This window comes from Pagrus pagrus (assembly GCF_965226575.1).
Source record: "Pagrus pagrus genome assembly, chromosome: 10".
NCBI classification, from domain to species: Eukaryota; Metazoa; Chordata; class Actinopteri; order Spariformes; family Sparidae; genus Pagrus; species Pagrus pagrus.
In genome coordinates this window covers 32,774,256-32,792,249 of record NC_140194.1, presented here as the reverse complement: position 1 = coordinate 32,792,249, position 17,994 = coordinate 32,774,256, and the positions used below count along the sequence as shown (strand labels likewise).

At 40.4% G+C, this 17,994-nt stretch overlaps 1 protein-coding gene across 4 annotated transcripts in view; it reads left to right on the top strand.

Annotated features, from left to right (window-relative positions):
* ppp6r3 (protein phosphatase 6, regulatory subunit 3) overlaps nt 1-17,994 on the top strand; it is an 81,077-nt gene that overhangs the window by 5,071 nt on the left and 58,012 nt on the right. For all 4 annotated transcript variants that reach the window (XM_084364646.1, XM_084364647.1, XM_084364644.1 and 1 more), the window contains exons 4-6: nt 9,237-9,423; nt 10,792-10,929; nt 11,383-11,448. In XM_084364646.1, the coding sequence (XP_084220772.1) occupies nt 9,237-9,423; nt 10,792-10,929; nt 11,383-11,448 (391 nt within the window). The remainder of the gene's footprint in view (nt 1-9,236; nt 9,424-10,791; nt 10,930-11,382; nt 11,449-17,994) is intronic.

Genomic DNA, 17,994 nt, shown 5'->3' with positions numbered 1-17,994 from the left:
GTATGATCTTGTGCATCCCCCTTGTTTGTAGCACGTTGGACTGCACTTCCCACTTGTTATCAATAAAATGGGCAGTGATTGTCACATAGGACTCCAATTTTCTCTGCAGACTGGAGTGCATCCTCCACCTTTCCTCTCGTCTCTTCATAAAGAACTGGAATAGCTTTTTCGGTGAAATATTTTCTGCTCTGTATTTCATATCTTGGTTCCAGTGTTTATAGCATTTGGCAAAAAACTTCATTTTCGACTACACTGTACGGGCGGATGTCATTGCAACTAAACGCAGTGATGACTTGACGAGAAAGGAAGCTTTGCTTTAAACATTGCTTTCACCGCTGCAGGTTGACTTACAACGTTGGCATTAATCGCTTTTTCAACGAGGAGATTAGAGTGGTGGCGTTGCAATTGGCTTTGCATGTTTGTGGTGTTCTTCATGTACTTAACTTTTACCAGACAGTTCTTGCATATCGTGTAGTCCCTCGATTTTGTTTGTCCTATTAAATGTGGCTGGGACATCTCTTAATGCAACTTTCTTAACATTGCTGTCCGCCATCCCACTGTAAACTTCCCTTTCTTCTGCCAATCAACTTCCGTTTAAGTGTCTCAGTCAGATGGGGGTCTGGGGAGTCAAATTGGCAGGGGAATCTATTGTGTTGGCAAAAAGGCAAAAATGTGTCAAAAGAACTATGAATAGATGCAAAAGAGACATGCAGAGGTAAAAAAGGATTGAAATCTTCAGAACAATTTCTTCAAAATGGACTGTGTGTTGAGTGTTATGGTGTTCAACATCGATGGAACGAATAGCAAATTAACTTACATTATTTGTTCATATAAATCTTCAGAACAATTTCTTCAAAATGGACTGTGTGTTGAGTGTTATGGTGTTCAACATCGATGGAACGGACAGCAAATTAACTTACATTATTTGTTCACTTGCTTTGTTATCTTTGATCACTACCTCCTCTTTTTATCCTGTCTGCTCTTGCTTGCTCTGTTTCACTCACATTCTCTTTTTTGCAGGTAAGCTAAACTAAGTTTAACTTTTAAACCTCAAATTGATATCACGGCCCACTCCTTGCCTTAATATTGATACCAGTGGCACCCAGTGCATGTGATTGTGTTCAACCCTGCAGACTCTACCAAGAGGGCCTAGAAATTATTACTCTCAGAGCAGAGACATTTTAGGGGATCTAAGGAACTACAGCAGGTGAACAAAATTTAGACCCCAATTCCTCTGGTCAAATGCTGATAAAGTTCCTGGTTCCATCAATGATTCCAGGGTCCTTGGAAAAGTTCCTTATGCCAAATGAACACAGCATCCAGCTGTGCTGTTTTCTGGCTCTGTCATGGCTCCATTGTGGTTTTAGTGTAGAGCAGTGTTGTTAAACTTTCTCAGACTAAGGACCAGTTAACCAATACAAAGACTCATTAACCACCTAACTTCCCAACATCCACAAAAACAATCGGACTGCTTCAACAGTATATTACAAATTACAGCCTAATTAGCCTTCTGTGATGCCATCTTAATGGTAAGAATGATGCTGCTTTTCTGAGACATCAGTTAACCAGTGTTTGGCTGGAGAAGCTGGAGATGTTTTTATTCTCACAGTTCTGCGGTCCAAAGCTGATTATTTTGTTATTACATATGTTACGTAGGCAGTGTCACAAAACGTTAGGCTACATTACTGAAGCCTGACAACACAGCAAAACAACCAATTCAAATGATAATGTTGTTGAATGAAAGTTTAATTAATAAAAACAACACATCTATCCTACTCACTCTGAGGCTTTGGAGTCGCTCAAAGTCACAGACTTTTGGGGAACACTTTAAGTTCATGTCATTGTTTTTTCTTGAAAAACATTCATGTTGAAACTTGTTGAAACAATTGCTTATTTTTCGCTGGTTTGGGTTTAAATTTGTCCTGAACGCCCAAGAGACCATAAGGAAACTTGGAAACATGTTTTCATTTAAATAGTTGTTGCTGAATGGAAACAGTAATCAAATCAATAACAGGAAGTCATTACATTTTATTTTATTTTTATTTTTTTTGCCAAAATGAAGAATCTGTCATTTTCAGAAATTTATATCTCCACTAGTTTTAATTTTCTTTCAACCAGATTTTGGTTCTGTGTAGTATTAATGTAGTTCTGTCACATCTAGAAGTTATTTGGTCCTGCATAAAAAACGTGCCACAAATCTTGCTTAATATAGCTTCGGACCTGAAAAACACCCTGTATGATTTGTAGATTTCCCCAAAATGGATTATTTTTATATCCTTGAAAAGATGTTATATTACTCCTTCATCATTTAGTGTTTTTTTTTTTTTTTAGATTAGATTAGATTTCTTTAAATTAGCCAATTTTCACACTTTACTGGCTGTAATATCCCAATCAGTGGTTTTATTTCATCTGCAGATATTTGTACTGTGTTGACTTCGAGCTTTTCTATCCGTGTGATACCTATTGAGCCTGTTTTTCATTGGATTCTGAAAAACTTGCAAGTTACAGCTTGTTGGGGCTTGGTTTTGTTGCATATCGGTGATGTCATCCTGTTCTGAATTTTTTTAAGAAAAGAGTGAGTTGGCATGGATTTCCCCTTTGGCTAATTTATAACATAAATTTGACCAAATCTACTTTCAGACCAGCAGGGCTCCACGGCCCATTCTTTGAGAGAGGCTGGTGGAGAGGAATCGTTTCAGAAATGGAATGCCTGTTCTTTAGCTGCCACATTTTAAATATAATTTAGAGGTGTTTTACTGACATTTTGCTTGTTCTACAAGTATACAATAAGCATTTGCTGCTCCTTTTATATGTAACAGCTGCTCTGTGGCTATACTTTAATATTACAATCTTTTGTTGCTCCTAGCTTTCTCTCCTATCCCTTATTTTAAGTGTTGCTATAGCTGATCTCACAGCACAGCTGCTGTCATTAAAGTGACAGTTGGGGTCTTTTGATGTGGGGTTCTATGAGGTACTCATCCCTAGTCAGTGTATTACCTGTGGCAGATGACCATGTAGAGATTTATGTGCCTGTTTGACTCCTCAGTGTCGCTACGTCATGGCTTCTTGCGGTGGCGCTTATCACATGAATAAGGGAAATTTGAACCTGAAGAAGTGTTATTAAGAAATGCCACAGCCACAATTAATAGGACAAACGATATTGATAGACAATGCAATATGCAAGAACTGTCTGGTAAAAGTAAAGTTACATGGAGAACAGCACGAACATGCAAAGCCAATTGTAATGCCACCACCCTGATCTCGATACGAAAGCAGCGAATGCTAACTTGTTAGTTAAACTGCAGCAGTGAATGCAATGTGGAAAGCAAAGCTTGCTTTCTTGCCACGAGGGCTGCCAGTATAACTACGTCGTTCGCTGGGTTTATTAGCATCGACGTCCGCCTGTACAGTGTAGCCCGAAAAGTGAAGGTTTTTGCCAAATGCTACACACACTGGAAGCAAGGTATGAAAATATTCCACCGAAAAAGCTATTCCAGCTCTTTATGAAGAGACGAGAGGAAAGGTGGAGGATGCACTCCAGTCTGCAGAGAAAATTGTGCTCACCTGCGATGGATCGTCTTCACTAGCCACGGAGTCCTATGTGGCAATCACTGCCCATTTTATTGGTAACAAGGGGGAAATGCATTCCAACATGCTACAAACAAGGGGGATCCACAAGACTCATACGGGTGTGACAACAGCATTGTTGTTGTTGTTCTGAGTGTTATTGGCAGGTGGCAAACCAACTTTAAAGGTGCATACTGTGTGTAAATACTGCACTTGTTAAGTCGACTAAAGCAGTTTGGCTTTGTATTATCGGTTCTATTTATCACTATTGTTTGTTATATCTGCTGATAACCCATAATGGAAATTTTCCGTTATCCGGATGTTATACAGCTCTGGAAAAAATTAAGAGACCACTGCAAAATTATCAGTTTCTCTGATGTTACTATTTAAAGGTATGTGTTTGAGTAAAATGAACAGTTTTGTTTTATTCTATCAACTACTGACAACATTTCTCCAAAATTCCAAATAAAAATATTGTCATTTAGAGCATTTGTTTGCCGAAAATGACAAATGGTCAAAATAACAAAAAAGATGCAGTGTTTTCAGACCTCAAATTAAACAAAGAAAACAAGTTCATATTCATTTATAATCAACACAATACTAATGTTTTAACTTGGGAAGAGTTCAGAAATCAATATTTGGTGGAATAACCCTGATTGTCAATCACAGCTTTCATGCGTCTTGGCATGCTCTCCACCAGTCGTTCACATTGCTGTTGGGTCACTTTATGCCACTCCTGGCACAAAAATTCAAGCAGCTCAGCTTTGTTTGATGGCTTGTGACCATCCATCTTCCTCTTGATCACATTCCAGAGGTATTCAATGGGGTTCAGGTCTGGAGATTGGGCTGGCCATGACAGGGTCTTGATCTGGTGGTCCTTCATCCACACCTTGATTGACTTGGCTGTGTGGCATGGAGCATTGTCCTGCTGGAAAAAACAATCCTCCGAGTTAGGGAACATTGTCAGAGCAGAAGGAAGCAAGTTTTCTTACAGGCTAGACTTGTACATGGCTTGATTCATGCGTCCTTCGCAAACACAAATCTGCCCGATTCCAGCCTTGCTGAAGCACCCCCAGATCATCAACGATCATCCACCAAATTTCACAGTCGGTGCGAGACACTGTGGCTTGTAGGCCTCTCCAGGTCTCCATCTAACCATTAGATGACCAGGTGTTGGGCAAAGCTGAAAATTGGACTCATCTGAGAAGATGACCTTACTCCAGTCCTCTATGGTCCAATCCTTATGGGCTTCTGCAAACCTTAGCCTGGCTCTTCTTTCGAACCGTTCTCGCCGTACACTTCACCCCAGCTGCCATTTGACATTGTTTTTGTAGGTCACTTGATGTTATCCTACAGTTGCTGAGTGACATTCGAATGAGTTGATGGTCATCCCGGTCAGTGGAGAGTCGTTTTTGCCCTCTGCCGGTCTGTAGCTCTGTTGTCCCCAATGTCTGCTGTTTGACCTTCTTCTTATGAACCGCCATCTTAGAAATTTTAAGGATGGAAGCCACCTGACACTCTCTGTATCCTCTGCTAGTCAAGCCAGAATTGAACCCTTCTTTTACTCACTCAAAACTTTTCTTTTCAATTCTTTTGGCATGGTCAATAGTTATTTTTTTATTCAAATTACTTTTGAGGTACTACTAGCACTGTTTTGCCATCCAGCTGCTCCTATTGCAAGAGGATAGTGATGACCACAGCAGTGGTTTTTATACTTTTCCTTGTTAAATAAGATTTGGGTACAGGTGATCAGTACCTCATTAAGTAGAATGAGGTGTGCTTGTGTTGGAATTCAACAGACACTGGAATGGAATGGCTGTACATGTAGAGATGCTGATTTCAGAAAAATTTGCAGTGATCTTTTAATTTTTTCCAGAGCTGTATATCGTGCATCGCTAAGTTGAAAAGCGGTCAAATGTGTCCAGATTAGTGATGCACGATATGAAATACTTCAACCAATAACCGATAATTTCCTGCTTCTCATGGCCGATACCGATAACCGATATGTTCATATTTTTATATTTAATATAATCTTCATATAATCTGCAGTTTGTGCAGGATGCAGTGATGAAAAACTGATATTTTAGTAGCTCCTCCATAGCCTTAGTCATGTTTCGTGCATTAATCCCTGAGCACAACATGCACTTGGTCTTTTGTTATACTCCACTGTGCGAGCATTGTTTCAAAAGCTTGACATACCATTGTCCCTGTTGGACCCGGGGCACTCCTGTGCGTGCAGCATTGCTTTTTGCATGTTAAAATCTTGATCCAACCACTGAGCCGCTAAGCTTAGCATGCTGACCGGACTAACATCTGATGTCCATATGTCTGTGGTAAAACTTACGTGTAGTCCGTTTTTGTCAATCAAGTTGTGGATGTGTGTGGCAACGATATCATAGAGGGGAGGGAGGGACACATCCGAGAAGAAGCGATGGCTTGGGAGGGTGTATCGTGGCTCCAAATGTGCTATTAACTTATGAAAACCCGGGTTCTCGACGACAGAAAAAGGCTGGTCGTCGAGCGCTATGAATTCCATTACTTTGTCGTTAATGGCTTTAGCCTTTTCACTGCCTCTTGAAAAGCTTTTACAGTTTTCAAACGCCTGCTGAATGGAGACATCCGCACTCCATGTTGTTGTTTTAGCCTTAGCACCGCTAGCTGCTACCGCGGCTGCTTCGTATTCTTTCAATACCGCTTCGCCGCGATGACGACTTTTAAGGTGAGCTATAAGATTTTTGTATTAAAACTTGAGGTCTTCTAAGTTTTGCAAACAGCAATGCTGTTGTCATCTTCTGCCACTGAGAAAAACGACCACACTGGTGAAGACATGTTCATTATAAGTCAGGCAGTGACGGGGCCAGGCTTGCGAATAGATGACGTAACCAGCGCGTCATGGCCTGTTTTGGGGCTACTCGGCCTGCAAACAATTAATAATCCCCCAAATCGGCCGATATTTTATCGGTCAGATAGTTATCGTGCATCCCTAGTCCAGGTATACACAAAAACAAGTTTGTCATGCTTTAAAAATCTTGGGCACTAAAATGTGTCAAGACAAGTTTGTTAAGCTTCTAAAATGTATAAGCATAAAATGTGTACAGGTTTACATACACAAGTTGGTCATGCTTGCAAAGCACTAAAATCTATAAGATTTTTTTTTTCTACACTAATTTGTTTTCAAAGTTGTTCTATAGTTAATTTAATTTACAGACTGAGTGTCAAATTCTGTGAAAACTGTGAAAATTCTGTGAAACTGACACCAAATTACAGTGAATAGAGAATCAACTAAATAAAAATGTTCAATTATTAAACCGTATATGTTGAAGCACTCAGACCATAAGTCAGAACGCAATTAAGTGTGTGTGTGTGTGTGTGTGTGTGTGTGTGTGTGTGAGAAACACTGAAGTTGTAAATCTTAATGGATGTACATAAGAGGCTCCGTCAGTTCTAACTAACCAAAGGGGAGTTACAGGCGTTAAAGCCTGTGTGGGTGTATTTACAGAGTCGTTAAGGTCACGTGTAAACTCTTGAGTTTCAGGGCCCTATTTACAAGGTCCAGGTGCTTGATCTTAAACACAGTGCGTTGTGTCGTTGTGCCGAGGAACAAATGTGATCCTCGGCTGCTGGACCCTCTGCCCCGCCGTTTCACAATCATCTGTCCCATCAACAACTGTTTGACTGCATATGAAAACATAAACTAATATTTAACGGAAGAGGAGGAGCACCGCTGTGCGTTCATCTGCGTGTGCGGATCTCAGTCCGTGGATCAGGAGGGACAGGTCTTAACAAGTATCATCCTGATCAATAACCGGTGGGATTAGAGGGGAGAAGTTTGTCCTTAATGAGGAAAATATTAATGACATTACCTGCATCAATCCTCCAGCAGCAGAAATGATATGGCTATCTCTACATTAACATGCACATGTGTGCACGAGGAACAGCTGATGAACTTTTTTGATTATTTTAAACTCCTGACTCGTTTCCTTTGGAGAGTTTAGAACTACAGCTTTTAGTTTTGCTGATTAAATTGTGCCAGGATATTTGTCACAGTGACATTAATGTGTGCATGTAAATGTTTAAAATGACTCAAAGCAGCCTCTCAGGTCATAAAATCAGAGTGTATGCATGGTGTAGGCACATCTTATTGTATGAATAATGCACTCTCACACTCACTCACACTTAAATAGCAGGAAACAGACTGCGCTTTTGACTTCAGACCAGCTTTTTGTTGGTCTATGGTCGCTTTGCGCTGCCTCAAGATAGCAATCCACCATCAGTGCACCTGACCATACCTAATTTAAAGACCAACGCACCCAGGAGCGCAGAGGTGGGCGCAAGTACATTTGCTAAAAGTTTTACAACTTGATATGAAACATTTCACATCTTGGCCAGAGAAGACACATGGTTTGAAAGAGGAGTAAAATAATCCATCTACGTCAAGCTGGAATGACCATCTTTGAATAGAGGAAGTGGCCTACGACATTACTTATCACCCACCTACAATGCTGTCCTGTGTTCCCTCGCCAGACAGCTTAACACCCATTCACACCTTGGCCCAAGGACACTCCCACACAGGGTTTAAAAGCCTGCAACTCCCCTCCAGTTAGTTAGAACTGAAGAAGCCTCTTGGATGAGAGGTGAAACGTCTTCAAGAAACTGAAACAAGTCCAGTTGCCTTCAACATAGCACTTAGAATTATCATGACCTGGATGACTGAGAACCTTCATCAACATTTATTCAGTGAAGTCAACACTTATTATTTACTAGACTTGAGTTTCCTTAATTTATCATAAAGTGCTTAATCCTGCAGTATGTTAGTGTACAGTGGATCTTTCAATAGCTTACTGCATTTTTATTTACTTAACCTGACTGACAAAATGCAGCTGGTAGCAACTGAAGATGAAAATGCAAATCAAACAGTTTACTTATGGACCTATGATTGTAAAGTCGTTAACACAGAAATAATAATTTTGGCGATTGGAAACGTGACTAGGTGCGTAACTGACTGTTGATTTTTAGACAATTTTGCATTAAAAATATTGTTCAACACGATTAAAAGTGTATGCAGCTTATTCCAAAACGAACATTTTCGGCTACATTTAGTTCAGATTTTAGAATTTTAAATTCTTATCAGCTGTACCACGATCATGGTCTCTCTGAAATATTCACATAATCTCCAACATGATGTGCTTATTATGTAGGAAATTTTCCATAATTGTAACAAATGACAAAAAAAACATTTGAGACTCCAGAACTCATCCTTAACACTCCATTGTCTAGATGTAGCAGGACTCAATGATTTTTTAATTTTTTAGAACCCTTGTCCAACCTTGCCAACCTTGAGACCTCCTAAAATAAGGAGGATTTAGAAACTAAAGCACAGGCCTGTTGGTCTTCCCCTCGAAAAAATTTGAGTTTCAGAGAGACTTGTTTCTTGCATTCATCATCATCTTCCAAATAAAATGCTGTTTAATCTTAGAAAAACAACCATTCGACTAGATAGTAATTACATTGAATGCCAGGGCATGTTATTGAGCTTTTTTAGAGAAGGACAAGTAAGTGAAAGCGAATTGAACAAAATTACGAGCTGCTTGTCCAGTGTAACCATTGCATCATTGTATTGTAATCAACATGTTGGGGAAATCTAAGGAGCAGCTTTTGTTTTCTTTCAGGTATCCTAACATATCATGTGAGCTTCTTACATCCGATGTGAGCCAGATCAACGATAGACTGGGAGAAGATGAGAAACTGCTGATGAAACTGTATGGCTTCCTCCAGAATGAGCCACCTCTCAACCCGCTCCTGGCGAGCTTTTTCTCCAAGGTCCTATCCATTCTTATAGGACGCAAGCCTGAACAGGTAAGGCTGCGAGAGCTGGGTGCTTTATCTGAGAACAGGATTGTCAGTTATCATCTGATGTGATTATCCCATAAACTGAGTCAGGTTTAGAATCAGAATCAGGTCTATTGTTCCTAAGTGTTTTTTCACATACAAGTAATTTCCCTTGGTATGTTGGTGCATAACAACAAACATAGAATGAGAAAATATAAAGACAGATAAAGGCAAGTACTGTGAGTTGGAAAGCATAAATAGAAAAATGATAATATCATGAAAAATATTATCAAAGAAAATATGCATGTATAAGTCTCTGCTAGGGACAACATGGTGGCTTAGCGGTTAGCACTTTTGCCTTGCAGGTCCTGGGTTGGATTCCTGGCTGAGGCAGGGTCTCTCTGTGTCGAGTTTGCATGCTGTCATTTTTGTGGGTATCCTTCGGATTCTGCGATTTTTCCCATCATCAAAAACATGTTTAATTGTCCTGTCAGTGCTTGATCAAGGTCAGGCTTAAATGCAAATTTCCCTATGGTTGTAACTTAATTTAAACATCCACCGAATTTCACTGCATGTGCAAAGGTGAGGGCACTTTTGACCAGTATGTCCAGTAATTCCACTGATGACAAGAGATAAATGGGATTTATCAGTTGGCCGTCTCTATCGGCCGTTATGGCTCATAAATGGGCCTATTACAGCAGTATAAGTATTGGCGTATTTGTGTTCCGATATATAAAAACAATGCCTGAAGTAATTTAAAATGGTGTCATCACTGTATTGAGCGCCCTCCAACTCCATTATTAACAACAATCTCAGACTCAGCAGGGCAAGCAGCACATGTAGCAGAGTGCGTCACAGCTGAGTAGACAGTGGTATGGACAGAGTAAAGTGAAGTGACGTCTTCACAGTAAGTTCTTAACTGGTTTGTGAGTGAAGCACACATTTGAAAGTTAATAAACAATGACCCCATCATTTTCCCTTTAGAAATATAACATTCACCCTGTCCCAACTGTGTCAGTCATGCTTATATGACAGCTACTTACTAATGTTAGCTAGTTAGCTTTAGTACAGTCAGTTACATAGCAGATTAAAAGTTAATATATCAGTATATCTTCTGCCATATCAGCAATTGGTGGATTTTTCCCCCTCCTAAATTGGTATTGTTCTCAAAAATCCCATCAGTCAGCTCTGATGTGCACCACCATGTGGAGGAAGCCCAGACAGCCATCTTTAGGGTGATGTCTAGGCCCTAAACCACATGTTTACTAGTGATCAGGTTACACGGTCTGAATGTTTATTTTAACAGACAAAAAGAATATTTTAGACCTGCAGGAAACAGCAGTTTGTCCTCTCTACTGATTATATGGTGTGTATTGTTTGATGGTCTGTTTACAGATAGTGGATTTTCTGCGGAAGCGGGATGACTTTGTTGACTTGATGATCAAACACATCGGGACATCTGCCATCATGGACCTGCTTCTCAGAATGCTCACCTGCATTGAACCGCAACAGCTACGACAGGATGTTCTTAATGTGGGTAGCTTTCTAAGCTGTGCTAAAAGTGACACCTCCCATCTGTTCACTTATCAAGCTGTTTAAATTAGACTAGCACAACCTAAAAGAAGATGCCAACAAATTAGATTTTGCTCATGTCATCTGGCTGCCCAGCAAACATTTGTTGAGGACAATTTTTATTTGATGTGCTTAAGATAATTTTGTACCTTTTACTTTCTGTCTGAGTCATTGGTCTTTGCTTCTGATTTTCAAACTGGAAAACTAATTGCTTTCTAAACTATCTACCTTAGGGTGCACTCACACTAGGCAATACGTACCGTGCCCAAGCACGTTGACCCCCGAAGTCCAGTTTGTTCCAACTTGCTAGAAGAAAGTGATTATGACGTGGTACTCCGCATTGTAGATCATTGAAGATCCTTCATATAATATTTTTTGCTGTTGTTTCTATCTATTTTCTCTGTCCTCTTTTAGTGGCTCAATGAGGAGAAGGTGATTCAGAGACTGGTCGACATGGTACAACCTTCTCAAGATGAGGATGTGAGGTTCACACACACACTTCACTTCCATGTCCCAGCAGGATATTAACGTCCTCTGTGGGTTCTTGATGTACAAACATGTTTTTAGGTTTTGTTTGTATGAAATTATGTAATAGAGAATTTACACGGCCATTTCTAGATTTCTTAATTTTACCCAAATTTAAAAAATCTTAAAGCTGAGCTCTGCAGATAGATCCCATTTTATATTGTTGAACACCTTAATGATGGATATATTGGGTCGCATTCATGTGGATTCCACTTACAGTGATGTTGATAGTTTTCATATAGTGAGTCCTCGGGACTTGTGTTTGATGTTATATGGTTATAATCATGGTTATATCGTTGATGAAAATATATCTTAAAATTAAAGCTGCAAGCAGCGATGAACGGACCCTCGCAGTCCACGCGAGTCGGGGCATGCTGCTGTCGCGGTGTGCTGCTGTCGCTACATGCTGCTGTGTGGGCATGCTGCTGTCGGGGCTTGTTCATGCAACAACTTCCATTGAGGAATCAAAAGTCAAGGCAGTCAAGCTGTTGTTGCGTCATTTAGCAATAAAAGCTCCCCCTATTGGCCGATTTGCACCAAATTTTTCACAAACCGTCATCGGGCCATGGAACACAAATAAAAAAACTTTAGTGTTAATGGGACTGTATTTCATCAAGATATGGAATTCTGTGTGTTTGACCACAATGTGCAGGAAATTGTTGTTTCATATTTTGGGCGTTCTTTGGACTATCACAATTGTTTTGATAAGTTTTTGTCAGGAGGGTCCACAGATGCTGTGTGCAAAGTTTGGTGCAAATGGGAGAAATAGCCTGGGAGGAGTTCGAAAAAGCAGGTTTACGACATTAGGCGAATTTGCGAAGCGAAAAGTGCGAAAGTGGGCGTGTCTTACATCACACAATTCAGCTGGATTGAGGGAATGCATAGATATAAGGTTTAAAACTGTGCGACTATGATGTGGGGTAAAAACGTTTTTGTCTTGATAACAGCGCCACCTGCTGGTGATTTTTGGTGTGTGAGTTACAGGGGCCAGTCTATACCACCCATATGAATTTCATATCCACAAGTGTTATGGTGTGGGCACAGTGCCAAATGTAAAATGAAACTGCCACCAGAGCGCCACCTTGTGGTGGATCGGTAAAACCTTCAAGAGATATCCTCAGGAGGGCATTGACAATGATTCTACTAAGTTTCGTGTTAATCCAAGCAATCAATGTGGAGATATAAATTAGTTCAATTAAAACAGCGCCACCTAGTGGTCATCTGGCCAAATTGTGCACAGAACCTCAGGGCCTCATGGGGAAGTAGTATCCTGAGTTTCATGTCATTTGGACAAAGCAATGTGGAGATATGCAACACTTCCTGATTGGAACGACATCTGCAGGAAGTTGTAATTTAATAACTTCAGTATTGTTTGGAATATCAAAATTCTTTTATTAACTTTTTGTCAGGAGGGTCCATAGATGCTGTGTGCAAAGTTTCATGCAAATCGGTGAAATTACCTGGAAGGAGTTCGAAAAAGTATGTTTGCGAATTTGCGGGGAAAAAAAACGGTAGGCGGATATGGGCGTGGCCTATATCAAGAGATTCAGCAGAATTCACTGAACGTGTGCATATAAGGTTTTTGAATGTGCGACAAAGTATGTGGGAGTTATAAGCCAAAACGGACTTTCCTTAAAGCTTGGGTCTGCAATTCGGTACAAAAGCATGATTTATTCTTTTTCTTAACATCCTGACAGCAATCAAAATATTAAATTATTTGAAAAAACCCCAAAATAAGTCCATTATCTCTGGCAGCTCCAGGGCTGTAAAAACGTCTCCCAATCCTTGTTTACGGCCCGAGGATGTTGTATGGACAGACTAGCTGTCATTCAGTGTGCCCTTACCTGACCACCCGCCCCACCCTCTGCTGACTCTGCGCATCAGTCATTGCGCGTGACCGGCTTTCTACACTGGAGCTATGGCGGACTGTTTACGACGAGAATGGCAGAGAAACTACAGCCACACTTCTCATCACCAGCGGTACCTACAGCAGCTTACACTGCTGAACAGAGACAGAAAAGAAAGACTGAACTCAAGAAGGCTATCAAGAAAAGAAGTTAGACAGTGCAAGAAGTAAAACTAGTCAACATCGGAGCGGCTTTTCAGCGATGGTGACAACTGAAGGAGTCGAAGACCTGAGGACGGACGCCATGGTAGCTGTGTCTCTGTTGGACAGGTAATGAGCTTGTTTGTTTTGTTGGGGAAATGTATCATTACTCTGCATTATGTAGTCAACATCTAGTCAAAGGAGCTAACGTTAGCTCCTTATGTTGCTGTCGCATGTATTCACCCAACACTAACGTTAGCCGGTTGTAGCTGACATTAGCTAGCTAGCTAACGTTAGCTGGTTGTAGCTAGCTAGCTAGCTAAAATAACAGACTGCTGCCGTATGAAACATATTTACATGTGACGTCACCGTTTACATGCAGACCAACGTTTACATATATTGTGGATCTGATCCATACAGCAGTGTTCACACATGCACTGCTACTCTGGGCTGTTTGGACATTAGCCAGACGAGCTGTATGTGAGGGGTGGACTAGTTCTTGTGTGCTACACATGTGAAAGGCCAAGTCCACTGTTCAGAGGTCATAGGAAGATTACATACATCTGTGAATGTGGTTTGCATTGTATTTGTGAGCTGATGTTGTAAGATGGTACTTATGTGACGTTCATTCTTATAGCCTTTGAACTAGACGTTTTAGAAATGTGCTGATGTTGCCTCTTTCTGTGTCCTATAGTTATAAGAGGGACGCATCAACTTCCAGCCTTGAAGCATCAGTTCAGAGCAGAACAATGCCCTGATGTTTCCACTATTTCTGCAGAGTCTCTCTCTGACAGGTGAGTGTAACTTGATGCTGATAGCAACATGGATCAAACCACTGTTTTTCATGTAATATGTGTCTTTGATGGAAACATTTCATGTATGCATGTGTCCTTCTTTCATATCAAGTTGTCAAGTCAACTTTATGTCCTGTAAACACATTGAGTTCTCCATCCTTATCCAGTTTTCTGTAATTATTATAATTTTTTGAAGAGAGGATGGAATTCCTTTCTCTTAGGCCAGGTACTCTAAGGTGTACAACAAGAAGTCCAGCAAGTAGAGCTTGTACACACTACTGTAAAAATGCATAGAAAAAACAATTAGAATGTGAAACTATGTAAATTACTCTGAAAGTGACATTTTGCTCACCCCCCAAAAAGTAGAATTGGTAAATATGAAATGACTGTAAATGGCACAATTCTGATGTTACAGAGACTATTTCTGGTTGTTTTCAGGAATATTTGTCACTGTATAAAATGCAACTCAGGTTGTGGTGTTATAATAAATTGAAATTAATTTCAAGGTACTTGAAAAGCTGCATTTACTGTCAGATAATAATTGTGTTCTTTCTACAGGACAGTTGCTGCCAAGACAGTAGGGGATTGAGACAGCACCGACATCAACAGCATAACCAGTCAAGAAACCTCTGGATGTCCTTCCTGTATATAGTTGTTTATGCTAATTGTACTGTATATTGTCTAAACGATAAAAGGTATACTATTTGTATACTACATTTGTAGTGTTATTTATTTACATGTGTTCCAAGAAATGGAATAAACAAGAGTCTTACCTAATTCAGTTGTTATTATTAGTGCATCATGAAAAGTGAAAGAACTGTAATGGGTTGGTTGTTTATGCTGGAAGTGTAAAGAAGAGGCATTTATCATTTTCAAGACTTTATTCAAGCAAGTTAGAGATAATGCAAAACAAGGAGTAAAAACAGAACAGCAAATAAATGGGTGTCAGGCAGAGTTCCAGCCCTTGATGTGACTGCTCCAAACGTAGTCCTTGAATTCTGGCCTGTAAAGCAACAGATGAGCAACATGATTAGATATTTTTATGAAACAGAGCTCGACTGTCCTCAGCATACTGTGAACATATACACTTTCAATGGTCAATTCTTTATACATTCCTGGACAAAACTGTACAGATGTCCCAGTTTATATTACAATAAAAAATAAAAAGGACCAGCCCTTTATCTTTCTTTACATGTTTCTACTTACTGTGTTTATTGTTATGCACCAAAACACAAATTCAAATGGTAAAAAAACTACTTGGCCAAAAATGTGATTCTGAACAGGGCACGTGTGTCCAAGTTACATGCCTGGTCAATATACTGTACAAACACAAATAGTTGTAGGTGGTTATCAGGGGAAAAAAGCACCAGTAATGTTCTACTTTAGATGCTGACCTGCTCATGTGCAATCCTTTGAGCTTGAAGATCTACTCGACCTATGAACACCTGCTCCTTGCCCTATCGCCCTCACGTCCACGGCCTCTTCCTCCACTCATGTCCTCCTCTGACGGGATGATGTGCTTCGCTCTGTGTCTTCATCATCAGAGTCAACGATGCTGTCATCGTGGAAGCTCTAACATGCAAAACATCGTATCATCATGAGTCCAATACAATATTATCGGCGGTCTTCGGATGGTGCGCGTTCATGGTTTGGGGGTAGCGGCTTCGGAGAGAGGCCTGAGTGCAGGGGGCGGAGTTTACTGGCTGGATACTTTCAAAATCTTTCATGGTCTTGATGGTTTTTCCAACTCGCAGACCCCAGCTTTAATTATAGCGCCACCTAGTGGTGGAAATTCACAACGACAACAGATTATAAAATGTTTCGGCAGGTGTGATATATATATATTCCAAGTTTGGTGAGTTTTGGGGTATGTTCAGGCAGTGAAAAATGCGATCATTTTGGCAGAAGGAATAAAATAATAATAATAATAATCATTCGAAAAACAATAGGGACCTCGCATGTTTCCTGCTCGGGCCCTAATAATTAAACAAATAAAAAAGGTACATCTACGGCTGCCCCCTGATGTTGATGAGTCAGTCAGCCGGAGACCCATGTTGTCAGTCAGAGTACATTACAAAAACAGGATAGAACATAGCAGCTCAAAAAATCATCTTAACATCTTAATCATCTTAATGAGGAATTAAATATAAAAGGAATCATAAATGTACTTTAATGTTGTCAGTTGGATTTTTTTAACGGATGAGAGAAGCTGCAATTTGGGGGCACCAAATCCTAGTCTGGCCTAAAGCCCCAAAATGTGTAGTGCCGGCCCTGTTCTGAGTGCGCTGTCTGCAGCCCAAAAGGAGAGACGCTCCAAAGGCGAAAGTCTGAGACTGCAGGTTAAACATACTAATGTAGGCTGATAAAGAAGTTTAATGTGGCAATGAACTTAAAAGACGAATAGTTGAATCTTTTTAGTAATTCTTTTCCGAAACCCTGAGTCTAGTAAATCTGTGTTTGGTCTTTGTTGAATGATTCAGCTTATGCACACAGTGCGCAGATGGTCGGAATCAGTGATCAGCAGATTTTTTTTTGTGTCTGGGTAGTGATTTCAGTGTGTCCTTTCAGATTTTATTGCGTCAGAGGACGTGTACCTAGAAACATCAGTGCACCTAACATGAATATTCACCCAAATACGGCTGCAGACCAGGGGGGTGTTCCAGAAAGCGGGTTATGTGAAAACTCAGAGTAAGTTAACCCTGAGATGAGGGAAACTCTGGGTTTTCCGTTCCAGAAAGAGAGGTAACTGAAACTCTGGGTCAGTCACCATGGTAACAGACTCTGTGAACATAACCTGCTCGCTGGCAGGTTTACTTAAGAAACCCTGAGTTTCTACCCGTCTCCTCCCACATGAAGAACGCTGTTTGACATGGATTGTCCATTCATTCCGAATCCGATTGACATCGAAGCACAACTTATTCGTAACGCTTTGCGTCGCGAGAGAATCTTCCGACCCAGATTGGATGTCCTGTCATTTCCAGAGGAATATCTGTTTGAACGTTACCGCTTTTCATCACACAGTATCATCTATCTTGAGAACATTCTCCGGCCACACATTACCAACCTCACACACCGCGGACGTGCACTCACATCACTGCAAATTGTATGCATAGCGCTACGTTTTTTGCAAACGGTAGTTTGTGGGAGTGGGAGGACATGTTAAACAGAATTTGGTTAGGAGTTTACATTAGCCTACTATTTGAAGTAGCCATTGAATTAATATTTACTTTAACAGCCTTAGTCAATTAAAAAATAATAATAATTAAAATCAAAGTGAGGTGCAATCGCCAAGCAAAACATGCCTTACCTTATTGAATAATGTTTTTATATTTCAGTTTTAGCTGCTTCCAAGTTCTTTTTTCCCCCGTTGGATTGCACCGTTGGATTTTATTCCTATTTACATTCATAACTAGGCCTATATGCTACTATCTTACAGTTAAATGTTAAGTCAATGGAATAGTTCAAACTTACGCGTTGACTCGGGCAGCAATTTCCTCCCATGCCCTTTCTCTCTCCTTCGCCGCTGCAGCTGTATTTGATTTCCGCCGAAATATGTGCTCATATTCTACGTACGCCTGCATTAGGACCTCCAGCTCCATGGGAGTAAAATAACTTGATCGCTTTTTGTCTGATGTCATGGTGACGATCGTGGTATCAGGG